Raw genomic sequence first — 18,644 nt, forward strand, 5'->3', positions numbered from 1 at the left:
TGTTTTAAATACTGAGACTGAACGATTGTGTCCTTTGTATGCCTCTATGGCGGGATCTGTGAGAGAGAGGAGGAGTTACATCTAAGGAGTCAGTAATTAGCATAATTACAGCCAAGCCGGTGTGCACAGGAGCCAAGCCAGCAATGTGACTGTCACTTGTTAGGCAGACAGCAAAAGATTAAGTAAGGGATAAGCTCCCCACAGGCAGGTGCCATATATGCCCCATTCACTAAGTTTTCTCCAGTGCCTGGCTCCAGGAATGGCATATACTTGGTCCTAAGGAAATACTTGCTAAGTGAATGAATGAATGAAACTACTCATCCAAGAAGCACAAATTAAGAGATATTAACTTATCGCAATAGGCTAAAAGAGACAAATATGTAGCAAGAGACTGGAAAATGAAAGGAAAGGTAAGATTCAGTTAAGGACCACAGAGAATTCAGAATTAGTTACACCTGTTGCTCTTTGAGCTCCCCTTGTGTACCAGGCCCGGTGCGTGGTCTTTCAGATCCTTTATTTCATTCCTACAACAATATTAAGAGGTAGCAATCGGGATTCCTGTTTTACAGGTAAGGAAAAGAAGCAATTAAGAGTGGCGTAGGCCCCATAGCTAAGTGGTGACATCTAGGTGTTCCAAGGCACCTGTCATGAGAGATGAACGAGGTGATGATGGACATAATATAAACTATCAGCAGATGTAGAAATAGCCCTGCACCGGGGCACCTGGGTGGTTCAGTCGGTTAAGCATCTGACTTCAGCTCAGGTCACGATCTTGCAGTTGGTGAGTTTGAGCTCTGCGAGCCCTGCATTAGGCTCTGTGCTGACAGCTCAGAGCCTGGAGCCTGCTTCAGATTCTGCGTCTCCTCTCTCTCTGCCCCTCCCCCACTCACACTCCGTCTCTCTCTCTCTCTCTCTCTCTCTCGGTCTCTCAAAAATGCATAAATGTCAAAAAAAATTTTTTTAAAGTAGAGAAGGATATGCAAAATGACTGTTTTACTTTCAGTGACTTTTTATTTTTGTGATTGACTTCTGGCAGTTGCAAGGACTTGGTGTTCTTAGAGTCTGCAGAGTGGAATTGTAGTGTCTAGTCTCAGGTCTTTTCAGTTTTTGACATTTGAGAATAAGAAGGGAAGGAGCCATGAAGGGAAAAGGCTCGTGTTCACTACAGAAAGAGGCGGTGCACAGTGCTTCACTGCCGTGCCCCTGGAGTGCCTGCTCCTCTGTGTCCCGTCCCGGGTGGGACGGCAGCTGATTCTCATAATAAGAGTACAAGTGCTCCACCCCCAGCTTCCCAGGGCTGATGCTCACCAAGAAAGTTCGCACAGACAAGTGGCGGTGGTTGTTTATCCCAGGAGCACAGTCTCAGGGCATCAAGAGTATCTGGGCAGGTTTCACAGCATAGGCCGCCGGGTTCTGAACACTACCGCGTGGTTACTCAGGTGCCTTTGTGTTATGGTGTTGGACAGACTGAACACACCCGTTTAATGTGTCTCTCTCTCCCACCCGCCATGACCTTGTCTTATAGGTCGAACACTGCTGAAGATAAGTTTGTGTTCTGCAACGGACTTGTCCTGCATCGACTTCAGTGCCTTCGTGGATTTGGGGAGTGGCTCGACTCCATTAAAGACTTTTCCTTAAGTTTGCAGAGCCTGAACCTTGATATCCAAGCCTTAGCATGCCTATCAGCACTGAGCATGATCACAGGTAAGCACCAGCTGGTCACCAAAGTGACTGTGTCCCTAGCCCCCCTTCCTCTCCTTTCCTGTGTTAAGGGGTTCTGGCTTTGGCTGTCACACACACACACACACACACACACACACACAGATTAGGATAATGACTGCCATTTTTCTAAAATCTGCTAAGTTTAACCTTGTTTAAACAAAGAAACATATATCTGCAACTTACTACCATGAACCTTCAGGAAAAATCTGAATTTCCACAGAAGCTCTGTTGACGTTGGACCAACTGCTTCTGGGTTATTTTTACGTGGGGTTTTTGAAGGAAGTTTACCTTAACCAGCCTGTTCCTATGGAGCAGAAGGGGCAAGTCTCCCTTTCTCCCAGTCCTTGGTGGGTGACCCAAAGTAAAACCAAAAAATATGAAACATACCTTATTTATTTATTTATTTACTTACAACTTTATTTAGCAACTTTGGTGGAGAGCTGAGAAAAATAGATATTTATGAAAAGCAAAAAATGGCTCAACTCAATAATTTTTAAAGGTTGAGAACCAGAAGCATAACACATATTCAATTTCTGTGTTATGCCTTCTTCCCCCTAGATGCCTCTCCCTTTCTTTCTTTCTTTTTTTTTTAAGTTTTATTTATTTATTTGAGAGAGAGAGAGAGAGGGAGCTGGGGAGAGGCAGAGAGAGACGGAGAGAGAATCCCAAGCAGGCTCTGAGCCATGAGTGTGGACCCTGATCTGGGGCTCAAACCCACAAACCATGAGATCGTGACCTGAGCCAAAACCAAGAGTTGGACACTCAGTCGACTAAGCCATGCAGGTGTCCCTCTCCCTTTTGGTCTTTTGGGAGAGAAAGGTTCCCCAAGACAGAGTGAGAGAGAAAAAGAAAGGCACATCAGTGAGAAAAGAAATACTACCTCCTTGTGGCTGCTCTCAGAGCCCCAGGCCCCAGCTCCCTTTGCCCCCCTCCCTCCACTTCCAAAGTGTCCTGTTCAGTCTCATCCTTCTCATCAGACTGGGGCCTCGTGAACCAGTGACAGAGGTTGGAGGCTTCAGAAGAGGCCAGCCAGACCTGGGGCTCACCTGCCATCCTTGTCATCAGAGCCAAGCATGGGCTAGGCTGTCGGACTAGGAATTAAGGTTCAGATTTGCTACACTCTTAGCTGTAGAAAACATGTGTTTTAGGAACATAATGAGCTTCACAGAGGACCAAATCCATCCTTTGGTGCAAATGGGCCCATTTTTCTCATGCATCAGGTGGGTTGTTCACATGCACCTTCTTGTGACATCTCCTGTCAATGACAGTGAGATGCGTCTGAGTGCCTTAAGAGGCTAGGCTGATTCAGCAATTAATGCTTCATCTGAGGGCAAATAGAAGTAATTAGCACATGCTACGGTAGGACTCAGACACTACTTTGTTCCCTCAGTGTTCCAAGTGGAACGCCACTTCCTCCAGGTTTTTGGTCCTTCTTTTGATGGGGCCTACCAGAGATTTCTGAGGGAGCCATTAACAAAAACAGAAGCAAGGCCATCTTGAAGAGGATGAATTCCATTTAGAGGGCTTTCAAATGGCTTGTGGGAGCACCTGAGGAAAATAAGCATGTTCAAGGCACAAGCTTATTGCTCCCAGCAGGACTGGAGTGAAATTGGTTCAAAGGCTACCTTTGAACTAAGCTCTTCAGCTCAATTTCAAAACCATTCAGCTCCTCCCAGGACTGTTCAACATTCAAAACTAGAAAGTACAGAGTTTAGTTAATTAAAAAAAAAAAATACTAGAGCCAGCCTTGGCTTTCAGTAAACAAAACCAGTACATTGCCACATCTCTATGGAAATGACTGTTGAGTCTAGTTAATCAACAGGTGTTCACTGATCTCCGTGCTCTGCAGCGTGTCAGTGCGTTTTCAGAGATAGCACACAGCCCTGGAGGAGACAGAATGCACAAACTAATGCATGTGGTACAGGGTGTTGTGGCATAGTAGGGATGTGGGAGTGGGCACAAAGTGCTGAGAGATAGAAGGTAGGAAGTGGTCTTCTCAAAACAGGTAATCTATTAAAAGCATGAATGGTCCTAAGGGTGCCTGGGTAGCTCTGTCGGTTAAGCGTCCAACTTCAGCTCAGGTCATGATCTTGCAGTTGGTGAGTTCCAGCCCCGTGTCGGGCTCTGCGCTGACAGTTCAGAGCTTGGAGCCTGCTTCAGATTCTGTGTCTCCTTCTCTGTCTGCCCTCTCCCACTCACACTCTGTCTCTCTCTCTCAAAAATAAATAAACATTAAAAGCAGGGATGGTCCTTGATAAAGGCACAGGATATCTCCAGGGTAAAATGGAAGGACTGAGAACTCTAGAGATAAATAAAAATTCACTAAAGCCGTTGGAAATATGGCTATCATAAGTTTCAGGAAGGAAGTGACCAAAAAAAAAAAAAAATAGTGTGCTGGGCAGTGAGGCTGGCATGAGAGCTAAGGGTGGAGCAAGGCAGAAGAGCCCCTGACATCAGTGAGGAGGTCAGAGTTTATTTGGAGGACAATGGGGACCCATGGAAAATTTTGACCAAAGGAGAATCATAGCCAGGCTTGCGATTTAGAAAGAGCTACCTGGGTAGCTCAGTCGGCTAAGCATCCCACTCTTGGTGTCAGCTCAGGTCATGGTCTCATGGTTTGTGGGATCAAGCCCTATGTCGGGCTCTGCACTGACAGTGCGGAGCCTGCTTGAGATTCTCTCTCTCTTTCCCTCTCTCTCTGCTCCTACCTCACTGGTGCTCGCTCTCTCTCTTTCTCTCAAAATAATGATAATAATAATAATAAGCAAACATTTACAAAGAACTACCCTGACAGTTGGCTTTGAGCACAAATGAGAGGGAAGAGGCCAGTTCAGGTATAGGAGCTGTGGTTTAAGAGGAGAGCCCCTGAGGCTTACACCTTTTGTTGTTGTTGGTTTACTCTTTAAGTAGAAATTAATAGATGACTCTGAGGCCAGGACATGTGGGTGCCAGACAGTCCCCGCCTGGAGATATTGGGCAGCTCAGTGTAGAGAATGCAGAGAAGGAATTGGGAGAAGGTGCTGCTAGTGTTGTCTCTGCGTCCAGTCCACTGTGTGTCCTGCGGCTATAGCCGCTCAGCCTGCTGCCCTTTCTGTGGGGATGTGCTCGGGGAGGAGGCAGTTTGGCATAGCAGACACACCCCAGGTTTGCATGTGGGGTCTTGTATTTAACAAGCGTGTGTTATTCAGTAACACGTTTCATTTCTCTGAACTTCAGTCTTCCCGTCTGTGAAGTGGGGATAACAACAACTATTCCATGAGGCAGCAGTACGGATTACAGGAAAGTAGCTTTGTGATGGAACCAGACCGGATTCAGAATAGGCACTCCATCCACCCACATTCCATCCTGGAGTGATGGTGACAGGGAGCCCCCAATATTAGGCACACGCCTGCCCCTTCCCCTTGGAAGCCCTAGGTAGTCGAAAATCAAACTCTGTGGCATGAGGAAGTGTGTGGTGGCTTTAGGAGGTATTAAGTTTGGTGAATATCTCAAGCATCCTTGGATGCTTGAGAGACCCAAAGGATGACACTGGTGTTGAAGAAATTAGGTTGCACTTACCAAGCACTTGGGCACAGCGGGGCCACGTCCTTTATGGGATACTGCCCTCAGTCCCGCCCACCTGTGCAGAGTTGTTACAGGTGCTGCGGGTATAACCCACAAGAAAAGTTAGCCCCTCTTGTCTCATTTCTGGACCTTGCAATACTTTGTGATTTGCTGGTTGGGAGAGTGTTTGAAATGTGTGAAAGCGTCAGGAAATGGCAGAAAAGGCGGTGCCTGGAAAACAGCAGTGTGCGTTGTTGCGGATATTAATTTCCATTTGAATATGGGCTCCCGTGAAATCCTCACTTCTGAATAAGCCCCACTGATCGTACAGGGTGTTTATGGAATACCAGTTGGACTACTGGCGTCAGGAAATTCATCCCAAAATAATTGTCTGCCCCTAAACCACAGGGAAGAACTCTTGAAAAGGAAGCAGAATGTTAGAAGTTTTAACCAATCTCTTTTCCAGGAAAATTATTAAGAATCCGTGCAGTATTAGAAGTTTGCACAAACGTGGCTTTTCTTTTCTAATTCTTTTTTCTGCTTCTTCCACCTCTCTCTAGGCCCCCTTGTGATAAACTAGGTGGGGAGGTGGGGCAGGAAATGGTTTCTTTCAGATCGCTCTCATTCCCCACTGTTGTGGTTGTCAAACGTTTTTGAGTCCCCAGTTTTTCTGCCCTAACCGCCCTGTTTAACCGGTGCCCCATCCCTGACATGGGAACAACCTACAGGCTTTGCTTCTGATGGGGTATCCGTGAGGGGATGTCTAGTTAGAGTTAATTATATTTAATAAATAAGAAGCCCCCCCCCAACATAAAGTTAGTGTGGAATTACCATTTTTATAAGTATCCATTCATTAAATAAATATTGCCAGGCCTGGTGTCAGTTTCTTGGGATGCAAAGATAAGCCATGGATAGCCTACTAGGAAGTCCTATGTGATTTTCATGTCATGAACTTAATGTGCAGTGGTTAGTGCCCAGGTCCTTAAAATGGACAGATTCAGTGCAGGGTAAGGCCAGACTACTGCTCACTCTTTTAGGGCAGAGAAAGGTTGAAGTGCTGCTCATGAATGACTTCCCAAGGAGGTAGCATGTAGCCATGGGAAGATAGAGAAGAAGGACATTCCAGACCAAGGAAACAGCATCGCAAGGGCTTGGCATGGAATACTTGAGCACCTCTGGGGTAGAGCAAACACAGTGGCACTGCATCACATGTGTTAAATCGCACCTGTAATCTCAGTAGAAAGAAGAACCAAAGGAGTGCAGTCTATTATACTCGATGACTATGTATCCTGGAGTGAGCAGGAGGGAGAAGACATGAACACAGTGTGGGCCCTGGGCTCTCTACTTCTAGTGGTGAGAGCTGCACTTTAGGGAAATTTAGAAGATTTTCAGGGAAAAGATTGATTCAATGTGATATTTATCTTATGGCCTGGGATTATGATCTAGCCTCAGAGTACAATGCATTTCCCACATAATGAAAAGGGGGAAAAGATCGGAAAGGCCATTTTGGACCAGATGGTGGAGAGAATCTTGAGTGCCCAAATGCCGTCTTGCTAATCACTTCACCGAAAGGATGTTCTCCATAGCTTTCTTTTCTCTCTCAGGTCTTCTGTCAAGTGAGAAAATGACTCTTTTCTCTTATGCCTTATAATCTTTCTCCTGGTCTTGTTGGAATATGAACTCTAAGATTGAGGAGCAGAAAGGAAGGCTGAAACAGGGGCAGAAAGCAATGAAACAGGGTCATAGGAGGACCGGGCAGGTGGCTGATCCTGCCACACCCTCCACCACCTGTCTTCCCAGAGCTCATTCTAAGTGGTTACCTGGTTACCCTGTGTTTATATCGTATATGGCCGTCAGCTGCATTGCAAAGAAAACTAAGTGTACAACTTGGCAAGGCAATATCCTTTTTTTAAAAAGGGGTGGGGGTTGTCTCAAGATTTGGAGATGGGAGATCTGAGTTCAAGTCTTCACTCTGCTACTTCCTAGCTGGGCAGTCTTGGGCTAAGTTGCTTACCCTCTCTGAATCTCAGTTTTCTCATTTTTCACAGAGATAATGTCTACTTGCAGGTTTCCTATAAAGATTAAGTGAGCTAATGTGTACTTCGCAGAGAAAAAAATATTAGCCAAACCTTCATTATTATTATCCTAAGTGTTATTTTCTTACCTCCAGGAAGAGCTAGCTATTCTCCTGAGAATCCAGAACAATTTCCTGCATCCCTATAATTGCATATACACATTATATTAAGTAACTTATTTGTGTCTCTTCTTTTCTAAATAGACTGTGGGTTTCTTTAAGGGCAGGGAGAGCCTTACTCATCTTTATAATTACTTTGGCATTTAAAGGCGTCTGGCACATGGCAAATATTGGTTAAATGAATGGGTTAATTGTGAATTTCAGAAAGTCTCCCAAATTGGGAAAATTAATTATTTTTAGCCTACTACTTTGTTATTAGAAAATAGTCTGAATTCCTGAGGACTACCTTATTTCAATTCAGATTATCTCAGTAATATTTATTGAGCATCTGCTCTGCGCCAGCCACACAAATCCCTCCTCCTCAAAGAGTTTGTGGTGTCGTTGAGGAGACAGACACATACCCTAATAAACCAAAGACAGGCAGAGTGGAAAGCACTATTACAGCCTCAGCACAGACTGCTGACCAACCTGTGGCTTCCTGATCAGTGTGGGCTCGGTGTCTCTGGGGACCGCCCAGCAGTGAAGGATGTTACGTATGCAATAAGAGGTAGCAGTGAGATGACTTCCCCAAGAAAGAAGGGGAGCTCAGAGCAGGAAGGGCCTGTTTGTTTGTTGGGGTTCGTTTTCCCTTCAGCTGGAACTATCTCACTGTGGTCTCCATGCTGGCCTGTGCCCTGAGACCTGCTCAAAAAAAGAAGGATTTGCTTTTCCTTATTGGGTGTCCTCATCCCCTGTCCTCATACCCTGCTGCTTGACATGAGGAAGAGAATTTCTTTTTTGTATGGGTCCAAGAGCAGAACTGGGCCCTGTAAAATTCAACTCAATATAAGAAAAGCTTGATCCAGGAGCAAGCAGCACTGGGGAGTTAGGTTTACAAACAGAGGCTAGACAACCACTGGTTGCGGACTGGCCCGGGCATCTCATGGGGACCAGAATTGACTAGAGCAGAGTTTCCCTAACTTTCACGTGCATGAAATCACTAAGCATCTTGTTAAACTGCACATTCTGATTACGGAGGTCTGGGGTAAGGCCCAAGATTCTGCATTTTGATGTTGATGCTGCTGGAGGAGGGACCACACTGTGTAGCAAGGGACAATGAAAGCTATTGGTAATTAGGATTCCGTGAAATTAAGAATAGCCATCATTTTAAAATACCCAGTGCCAGGCACCGTGCCAAGGGTTTTACACGTGCTCTTTTGTTTGTTTAGTAAGGAGATTTGGAAGGACCTGGGATGGATTACAGCAGAGATGGGAAGCAGAGGGACCAGCCAGGAGCTATTGAAACGATGTAGGTGACGGATAGGAAAGACCTAGCCCAGAGGCGGCAAGCTGGAGAGGAGGAGCTAGATGAGAGGAACATCACAGAGATAATAACCAATGTTCTTCGATGGATTAACTAGGACGGCCGGGGGAAGCAATCATTAGAGATGGTTATGGGAGTGATGGGGAGGACTGTGAAATCATTAAAAGGCAAACTCAGAGAAGTGGCTGATTTGAAGGGACATTAATGAGTTGAGTCTTAGACATAGGGGATACTTGCTAATATTTGTTACTTACTGTATGCTGGCATTGGCCCAAATACTTCACATGTATCAATTCATTTACTTCTCACCACAACCCACAAGGCAGGTACCATTATTAGGCCATATTTTACTGATGGGTCAACAGTCATCAGGCTCGTGAGTGGTAGATGGTACATTCAGGAAATCTGGCTCTTAAGCTTCTAATACAAGAGGTTTTAGAGTTGTGAAGTTCTTTACCATTGGGTGCTGCTTATGCCCTACTTGTATATTTATTCTGAGCAACCTACACGTTTAGTATTCAGTGAATCGTATTTTACAGATCATGGTTCCTCCATGCGCATATTCATTCAACAGACATTTATTGGGTGTCTCCTAAGTAGTAAGCTTGGTGCTATAGGTATAATGGTGAGCAAACACAGTCCATGCCTCCATGGAGCTTATATTTAATGGAGGAGGCAGTCAAGAGTCAGACCAATGTCTGATTTCAACCTGTCATATCCTTCAAAGGGGAAAAGTAGAATGCCATAGGAGAACATGGTCTAAACTGGGAGTAAAAAGGAATGTTCCCTTGAAGAAATATTTGATCTGCAATCTAAAAGATGGGTGGCTCAGTCAGGTAAGCATCCACCTCTGGAGTCTCACATTGGACTCCACGCTGAGCATGGAGGCTGCTTAAGAAATAAAGGATGAATAGGTATTAACTAGGCAAAAAGGGGAAAACATGAGCACAGACCTAAATACCTCTATCATTTCAGTCAATCTCTCCCTTTCTCTCTCCCCCTTCCCTCTCTCCCATTCCTTCACTTTCCCCTCTCCCTTCCTCCTCTCTCTCCTCTTCCAATTCCCTCCGTTTCCTCTCTCTGCAGAGATGTCTATGGCATGGGCAGCTAAAATTGCATGGGAATCCAACAGTTTCTTTAGATACTAACACCATAGAGGTCAGGAGTATATGATCTTTTGTCTGTCTGTTTTAGTCACTGCTCTACCCCCAATGGCTATAACATTGCTAGGCACAGAAGAAGCACCTAATACGTATTTGTTGAAAGACGTAATTCATTAATTAGTTCATTAGGTACACAGAAAGTAGGAAGGAGTTTCAGGGGGGCTGAGCTCACCTCAGGATGAGGAAGAACATTCTAATATGATGTTCAAGGCATCCTGGTATAGTAGAAACACATCTGGACTTGGAACAAAAGAAATTAGCCATTTGCTAGTTTTGACTGTAAGTCATGAAACTCTCTGAGCCTCAGCCTTCTTAACTATGAAATAAAGATCATCTTTGTCCTGCCTGATTCACAAAGATGCTGAGAGGTGTGATAAAATAATCTAAGTAAAAGAGGATAATATAAAGTGCTACTAGGTTTAGTTTTATTACCCAGCTGGTTCTGGGCACTCTCTTTGTGATCTCTTGTGGTGGGGATTCTTGTCTTAGGTGGGAGTGTGATCTAAATGATTCAAATCCTTTCCAACTCATATGTACTATGACTATAACATGTAAATCTATTAGTTAACCATTTCTGTAAGATGCAGTTTAAAGCTTTGAATGCATAAAGGTGAGTTAGAATACTGGAGTATTGGATAAAAATGATGTAGATCAAAAAGCAAGAAGTGCTGAAGACCCTGTTTTGTTTAATGGGGACAAAGATCTTACACTAAGATGCATGTGATTCTCTAGGAAGGGGGAAGTCCAAATGTCCAGTCTCCCCCAGGATTGAAGTCTCTGTTTATTAACGCTGTAGCCATGTTTACCAAGCTGCAAAAAGAAAGAAGGTCCCTCAAACTAAAATGTCAGTTATTGGGGTTTTAAGGAATTTCAGATTACCAGGAAGGTCCCAGACACCTAGTGACTCCCTAGTGATTTGAAAATTTGCTTGCTGCTGGCAGTAGTTTGCATGGAGACCAAATTTTATCTCAGCCCTTTTGAAAAAGTAAAGAAGCCACAAATCCAGTAGCTGTTCAAAACAACAAAGAAGGTGCCTTTGGCTTCTAACAGGAGTGTCTCTGAATTCCTCAAGGAATTCCAGGCCTAGGGTTGATCCAGCTGGCAGGGAGGTATCGATCTCCACTTGAGTTCACTGAATAAATAATGGTTGCCATAGTTATTGAGCAGCCACAACTGGTTGGAGAGCAGGGAAAACTATGAGGCTCCTTCTGTGAGTTTGGCCATAAGAAAGTCTGGTTATAAGGTTCCATAATCAACCCCCTCCCAAAATCCAGCCAACGCCTTGCTCCATTCCTTTATCCTAAAAATGAATATGGGATCTTGAATATAATTCAAGACATGGGGCACTGAAAGGAAGGGGAAGTTCAAATCAACGGATTGGTATTTTATTCTGGGAATAGTGTCCCTCCCTGGGTTATGAACCTAATTTGATACAGCTCAGTATTGATAGAATTTACTATCAGCACAATGACTGTTTGATCATGTTACAGCCACTAGAGCCACCAAATCGCAGATTGTTCTGTGTTAACACTGTTTCAAAGGTAAATGCCACTAACTTGGAAATTTTAAAAGAAAGGAAAGGAGTTATTTGATAATCTCATAAATATTCTCACTATTTTGTTTCCTTTCACCCTTCTCTATATGCAGAAATAACTTCCGCTTAGATGTCATTGCAGCTTAGATACCATTTATATTCTATTTTTTCTTTAATGTGATATTCTGTATTTGTCCACATTGCTTCATAATCTTCATATTTGTCCTTTCCGGTGTCTACAGAATCTCCCATTACGTGCATATACCATTTTTTTACTTAACAATTTCCCTATTCTTCTACCCCTTACCTTTTTCCAGTTTTTTTTTTTTCAAATAGATAACTGCTACCCCAAACGTCTTCATGCATACAGTTTCATTCTTCTGAATTTTTCCTTCAGATAAATTCCCAAGAGTGGGATTACTTGGTCAGAGGCTATGCACATCTTATAGCTTTTGAAGTTTATTGCCAATCTTGCAGCTTGCCTTTTCACTTTTGGAGGGAAAATAAAACTCTAGGCAGAACACCATTGCAGGAAGAGTTTCTCTTTAAGTTCACTCCCGGGTGCATCTTTTGAGACTAAACAAAGGGACTATGTGTATGTAGTAAAGATAAACGTAGAGGACAGGTTTGCACCTGGGCTGATTAGCTAACAGTTTGCAATCATGCGGTGCAAACCTTGAGAAGTAGGGAACTTTGCTGCCTTTTGTCTGACCCTGTGGTTGCCAACCACTTGCCACATGTCACGCAGCATCGTAGGTGCTGACGGTGCCACGCATGGAGCACCCTGCAGTTGGCAGAGCACTTTCGGGTTTCATCATCTCAGTTAAGCCTCACAATGACCCACGGAAGTAGGTTTTATTATAATGGCACTTCTTCTTTTAATTTATTGTGTAATATTTAAGACACACGGAAAAGGGGGAGCCTGGCTGGCTCAGCAGGTAGAATGTACAACTCTTGATCTCCGGGTTGAGTTCCAGCCCTGCGTTAGGTGTAGAGATTCTTTAAAAGTGAAATCATAGAGGCACCTGGGTGGCTTAGTCAAGAGCGTCCGACTCTTGATTTTGGCTCAGGTCGTGATCCCAGGTTGTGGGATCCCAGTGCTGAGTGTGGAGCACTGAGCATCAAGCGTGATTGATTCTCTCTCTCCCTCTGCCCCTCTCCCCCATTTGCATGCACAAACACACACACTCTCTGTCTCCAAAATAATAATTTTTAAACATGTTTTCAGTAAAAATAAAAATCTTAAAAAAAAAAAAAGACACACAGAAAGGAATGAAGGATAGAATCAAGACTTGTGTGTCTACCGCCCTGTAATCCCCATTCTCCTAGGAGGACATTGAGCTTCAAAGAGATTAGGTCACATGGCTAGTAAGTAACAAAACCAAAACCAGAACCCAGATCTGTCTGACTGCACGCCCAGTGCCCTTTTCTCTATATTATGATGCACTGAGATGAGACGCCTACAAGTCACAATCCAACTGAGATGCCAACTAGCAATTTTCATGGTTGTGCTTTAATATAATTACAACCACCAGGCTGGAAGGGACCTGAGAGGTCATTAAATTCAACCTCCTCCTTTTAAGATAAGCCTTGGAGAGAGAGGAGCTCACCCAAGTTGTACACAACTAGCCAACCTAAGGCCAACCTAAGGAAGAATGCAGATCTTCTGGCCCCTGGGCCTCCTTTGATTTAGAGCAAGAGAAGAAAACAATGTCAGGACATTGCTTCCTTTTGCTGATTGGCTTTTGTTTTAAGGAAATAATTTCCCCAACAAAAATATCCCCAACTGAGGATTAAGAGTAACTTCTTATCTTCTGAGCACTGAGTAATGTGTAGAAATGTTGAATCACTGAACATTTCTGTACACCTGAAACTAATATAATGCTCTACCTTAATTATACTGGAACTATATCCCCAACTGAAAAAATAAACCTAGGAAAAATTAGACAGTGTTGCCTGATTTCCCATTGGAAGGATGCCTTCCATCTCACAAGAATTATTGTTTTACATGTAAATATACTTAGAGATACAAGCCCTGACTGAGATAACTGGGGCCAAGCCCTTCTCTCAGGAAAGAGGCTCTGGTATCTAAATGCTGAGGGAGAGCAAAGTGATTTGTACTGGATGGCAGGCTCCTTTCTGATTAGAGATGCAACATTGTTCTGGGGCAAGAGGACAAAATCTGCCTCAGAAAACTGAGTTCAGATCAGTTTAGCAGTTAAGGTTTATCACTTAACCTTAAAATAAATTAGGGGATCATAATATTCAACATGGGGATCATTTTATGTATTGTTTTATAAAATATAAGATACTGGTGTTCATGTATTGCTACATTGTAGAATGCCACCGTGCCTGTTTCTGGGCCTTTTCCCTTCTCTTTGACTTTTCCATCTCCACAGCAGGAAGACATGTGTATTTTGTACAGAGTGCCTGGTGTCGGTCGATAGGTGTTTCAAGGGGGGGGGGGGGGGGGTGTGCAAAAAAAACAAGGAAAAGAAAAGCTGGATTCTTCTCAGTGCTGGTTAGCATGAAAGCACGTGCATGAAAACATGAAGAATGTGCTTTATGCTGGGTCTTGCGGGGGTAGCCCCTGAATTAGCAAATGGAACTGACCGAGCCCCTTTCCCCATCTGTCAAGATGAGAACATTAATTCATTTGCCTGGACGTGTTTCTTTGTCACTCTAAAGAGTTGCTTCCTGACAAGGCTTTCGTATGTATGCAAAATAATAACCACTCTGTCATTCACTCGGTGTGACTATGTGCCAGGAACTGTGTGCTTCACCTAAGTGGGTCCTCCCAGAAACCCGAAATTAGGGACGATTATTATCTTCATCTCATAAGGACACTGGGGCTTAAAAATCAAGAGGCTAACTCAGGGGCACACAGTGAAGAAGCGGCAGGACTGGGATGCAAACCCTGGTGTCATTGGAGTCCAAAGGCCACGAGTTCCCTCCAAGAGGGAGGCGCTTGCATTGTAAAATGCCATCCCAACTGGAGGAACAAGATGCGGGCTTCCATTAGGGATTCAAAGTCTCTTAAGATGTGACTGCCTCCTGGGGCACCTGGGCAGCTCAGTCAGTTAAGTGTCCGACCCTCGACTTCGGCTTAGGCCGTGATCTCACAGTTCCGTTCGTGAGTTTGAGCCCCACATTGGGCTACGGAGCCTGCTTGGGATTCTTTCTGGTCCTCTGCTGCTCGTGCGTGTTCTCTGTAGACAAACAAACTTTAAAAAGATTTTTTTTTTTTAAATAAAAGATGTAACTGCCTTCCAAACTTGCCCCTTTTCCATTGTTCTGCAGAACGACATGGGTTAAAAGAACCAAAGAGAGTAGAGGAGCTATGCAACAAGATCACAAGCAGCTTGAAAGACCACCAGAGTAAGGGACAGGCTGTGGAGCCCAGCGAGCCCAAGGTCCTGGGCGCTCTGGTAGAACTGAGAAAGATCTGTACCCTGGGCCTCCAGCGCATCTTCTACCTGAAGCTGGAAGACTTGGTGTCTCCACCTTCCATCATCGACAAGCTCTTCCTGGACACCCTGCCTTTCTGAACAGGAGCAGCCTGAGGGGGGAGCCGCCTCATTGGCTAGCGCCTCCGACTTGCTAAGCAGCAGAGGATTTGGGTCTGGACACCTACCATTTTCTGTCCTTGCTTAAGAGAGAAAAAAAAAAAAAAGCAGCTCCTGTAGAAAAGACTTTTTTTTTTTTTTTTCTGGCACTTTTCCTTACAACCTAAAGCCAGAAAACTTGCAGAGTATTGTGTTGGGGTTGTGTTTTATATTTAGGCTTTGGGGTTGGCGCGGGAGGGGAGGGTATAGTTCATGAGGGTTTTCTAAGAAATTGCTAACAAAGCACTTTTGGACGATGCTATCCCAGCAGGAAAAAAAAAAAGGATAATATAACTGTTTTAAAACTCTTTCTGGGGAATACAATTATAGTTGCTTTGTATTTAAAAACAAGAACAGCCGATGGTTGTTCGCCAGAGTAGGATGTGTCTTGAGGTTGATCTTTAGAATACACTTCCTGTGTCAAGGGTATGTATGTGGTGCAAACAAGGCAGAAATTCTCCTTAATTTCTTTCTTCCTTTATTTTATTTTAACAAATGGTGAAAGATGAGGATTACCTATAAATCAGACATAGCAAAACGATAATGGCTGTTCGCTTCCATATACAAGTGCAATTTTTAAAGTGCTGTCTTACTAAGTCTTGTTTATTAACTCTCCTTTATTTTATATGGAAATAAAAAGGAAGCAGTCATGCTGGCAAGTGACACATGTTAATTTTCCTAGCAGAGGCTTTGTCCACCTGCCCTATAGAACCCTTCTGAGGTATGGTCCGTCCAAGATTTTAGGCGATTCTTAATGGATCCAGATCTCTGCCCTAACTGTCCAGCTGTCCCAAAGGGGGTTCAGATTATAAAATGGATTGCATACAACTGTGTTGGTTGTGCTCTATCAACCCAGACAGAGTTCCCTAAACTTGTTCCAGTTGATAGCAACTAGCTGACACATTCGTTCAGAAGCCCCAGGAGCATTCAGTGAGTCTCACATGTCTGATCCGTAAATAAGAACATACAAATAAGCAGGAACTGATCATACAGGGTAAACATCAGAGGTAATAAGATTTTTTGAATATATATAATTTAATTTTTGTTACTAGTTACAGAGACAATTTTGGAGAGCGAGTCTTATTTTAAAAAAAATTATAGTATGAATGTGACTACTAGACAGGATTAGTGGGCTGCGTTTCAACATTCCGTGTTCGTACTCCCTTTTGTATGTTTATACTGTCAATGCCATATTACTACGAGATAATTTGTTGCATAGTGTCCTTATTTGTACAAACATTTGTATGCACGTTATATTGTAATAGCTTTGCCTGTATTTATTGCAAGACCACCAGCTCCTGGAAACTGAGTTAGAGTACTTAAATGGGGTGTTCACAACGACTTGGATACACCTATTAGAAATTAAATAAACAAATATATATATAAATATAGCAGGTTACATATATATATTTATAATGTGTCTTTTTATTAACCATTTGTACAATAAATGTTACTTCCCATGCAGTTTATTTTATGGTTCATTTGCAGTGACTTTTAAGGCAGTACTGTTTAGCACTTTGATATTAAAATTTTGCTTATGTTTTGCTAAATTCGAATAATGTTTGAAGATTTTTAGGTCGAAAAGTCTTTATATTATATACTCTGTATCAAGTCAAAATATCTTTGGCCATTTTGCTAAGAAACAAACTTTGAATGTCAAACTGATGTCACAGTAGTTTTTGTTAGCTTTAAATCATTTTGCTTTAGTCTTTTTAAAGAAGAAAGAACAGAACTATGCTGTTTATATTGTCATTAAATTATACAATCAAACAAATGCCAAATGAATTGCCTAATTGCTGCAAAGGATAACCCAGATAGCAAAGCATATATGGTTTTTTTTTTTTCCAACAGTCATTCTGATATTTGATCATGTATTATGTTTGTGTGAGCTTTTATAAAAGATTATTATTTTTATATCCAGGTGATGGGGTCTGCAATGTTAGGATCTTGGAATGTTAGACTTGGCAGGGGCCTGACTTGTTGACTGGTCCCCCACCCCTCCGAAACTCATACAAGAGAAAATGGGGGCCCAGCGAAGAGTAAAGATTACCCAAGATCCAACAGGCTGGCTGGACCAGAACCAAGACTAGGACCTGGTTCTCTTTTCCATAGTGTTTTTACTCAACTTACTACATCTATAGGAAAATAGGCTTTTAAAAATAACCACGACCATTTACATTTTACCTGATGACCATGAGGAAAGTAGTACTTTTGCATTAATTTTTTGAGCTTATATGCAAACATAATAAACATCATTAAATATCAGGAAAGCTAACATTTCATACAAGGTAGCTTCAGATCAAATTCAAATTGAATTTGAATAAATTAGAAATGCTGTGCATACATAACCCTTTTGTGCACCATTGGTATTGGAAAGTTAATCCTTGTTTTTTGTCATATCCGTAAGAGAAAAACAAAACAAACAGAAAAACCAGAGCCCTGGAGAAATGCTGTTACTTTTTATTTTTACACCCATCAGATTTAAGGAAAAGACTCTTTAGCCGTAATATTGATTGGTTGAAATGAATGAAGGTTTTTAGTTATAGGTCTAGACGCTAGTGCTGAAAATAATGGTTATAGCCAGTGTTCTTCCGTCTTCCATAGTTGTAATAACTATGAGAGCTTCCCACATAATCCATCAGTTCAACCCCCTTTTTTTGTCTTGATGTTGACACACAAGTTTATACAGAGTGGATGACCAAACTAGCTCAGAAGAGGACAGCAAGAATTGAAGCAGGTGATTCTTCCTTGTGGGAGAGCTCTCTCAGTGTGAACACGCCTTCTGTGGGCAGAAATCAGGAATCCACCAGCTGTTAATGGAGAGTGCCTTGCCTTTCATTTCAGACAGCAGAGTTTTCCAAAGTTTCTCTGCTCTTCTAACAGCATTGCTCTTTAGTGCGTGTTAACCTGTGGTTTGAAAGAAATGCTCTTGTACATTAACAATGTAAATTTAAATGATTAAACTACATTTTATCAATGGCTACCGGTGTGTTGAATAAGCATGCTTCATTGAACAGTATTCTCTTAATCATTTTTAGAATAGTATTTGCTGTGAACTCTTAAACACATCCCAAAATAGATTTTTTTAAAAGGCTTACTAATGCTGAAAAATTAATAGGCATTCTGAATTGGAAATATATTAAACCTCACTGATTGGGAAGGACATTCTGAATTCAATAACCATTTATTGACTGCTTCCTGTGGGCAAAGCACTGCTGTGTGCTTTGAGGAGATACAAACATGCACAATGTCTGAAGCTATTTTCTTTCAACTATATATAACTGTGTGTATATTAAATGGAGCTAATAATTTATTGCCTAAAAGTATTCTTTAGGGGTATAAAGGATTTATTTCTCTATCAAGATGATGGATATTAATTGTTTGTGAACCAGAATTTATAACAATCAGGATTAGAGTTCTCCAGGATTGATCAGAACTCTCTGCCTTTTTGCTGACGTCATTACTGCTATATTGCCTAGAAACCCCTCACTGTGGGCAATTCCAATGCAACTTTCATTCATCTCTGCCCCAAACATCATATATTCTGAGTTAGCGCAAATATATATTTTTTGTGGGCATT

At 42.6% G+C, this 18,644-nt stretch overlaps 1 protein-coding gene across 3 annotated transcripts in view; it reads left to right on the forward strand.

The window, feature by feature from the left end:
* The window catches only part of NR4A3 (nuclear receptor subfamily 4 group A member 3), a 41,040-nt gene extending 22,995 nt beyond the window's left edge, over nt 1-18,045 (forward strand). For all 3 annotated transcript variants that reach the window (XM_045468259.1, XM_045468260.1, XM_045468261.1), the window contains exons 7-8: nt 1,526-1,704; nt 14,760-18,045. In XM_045468259.1, coding sequence (XP_045324215.1) covers nt 1,526-1,704; nt 14,760-15,007 — 427 coding nt within the window. In that variant the 3' untranslated portion in view covers nt 15,008-18,045. The remainder of the gene's footprint in view (nt 1-1,525; nt 1,705-14,759) is intronic.
* Nucleotides 18,046-18,644: the final 599 nt, after the last annotated feature.

This window comes from Leopardus geoffroyi, chromosome D4, assembly GCF_018350155.1.
Source record: "Leopardus geoffroyi isolate Oge1 chromosome D4, O.geoffroyi_Oge1_pat1.0, whole genome shotgun sequence".
NCBI lineage: Eukaryota > Metazoa > Chordata > Mammalia > Carnivora > Felidae > Leopardus > Leopardus geoffroyi.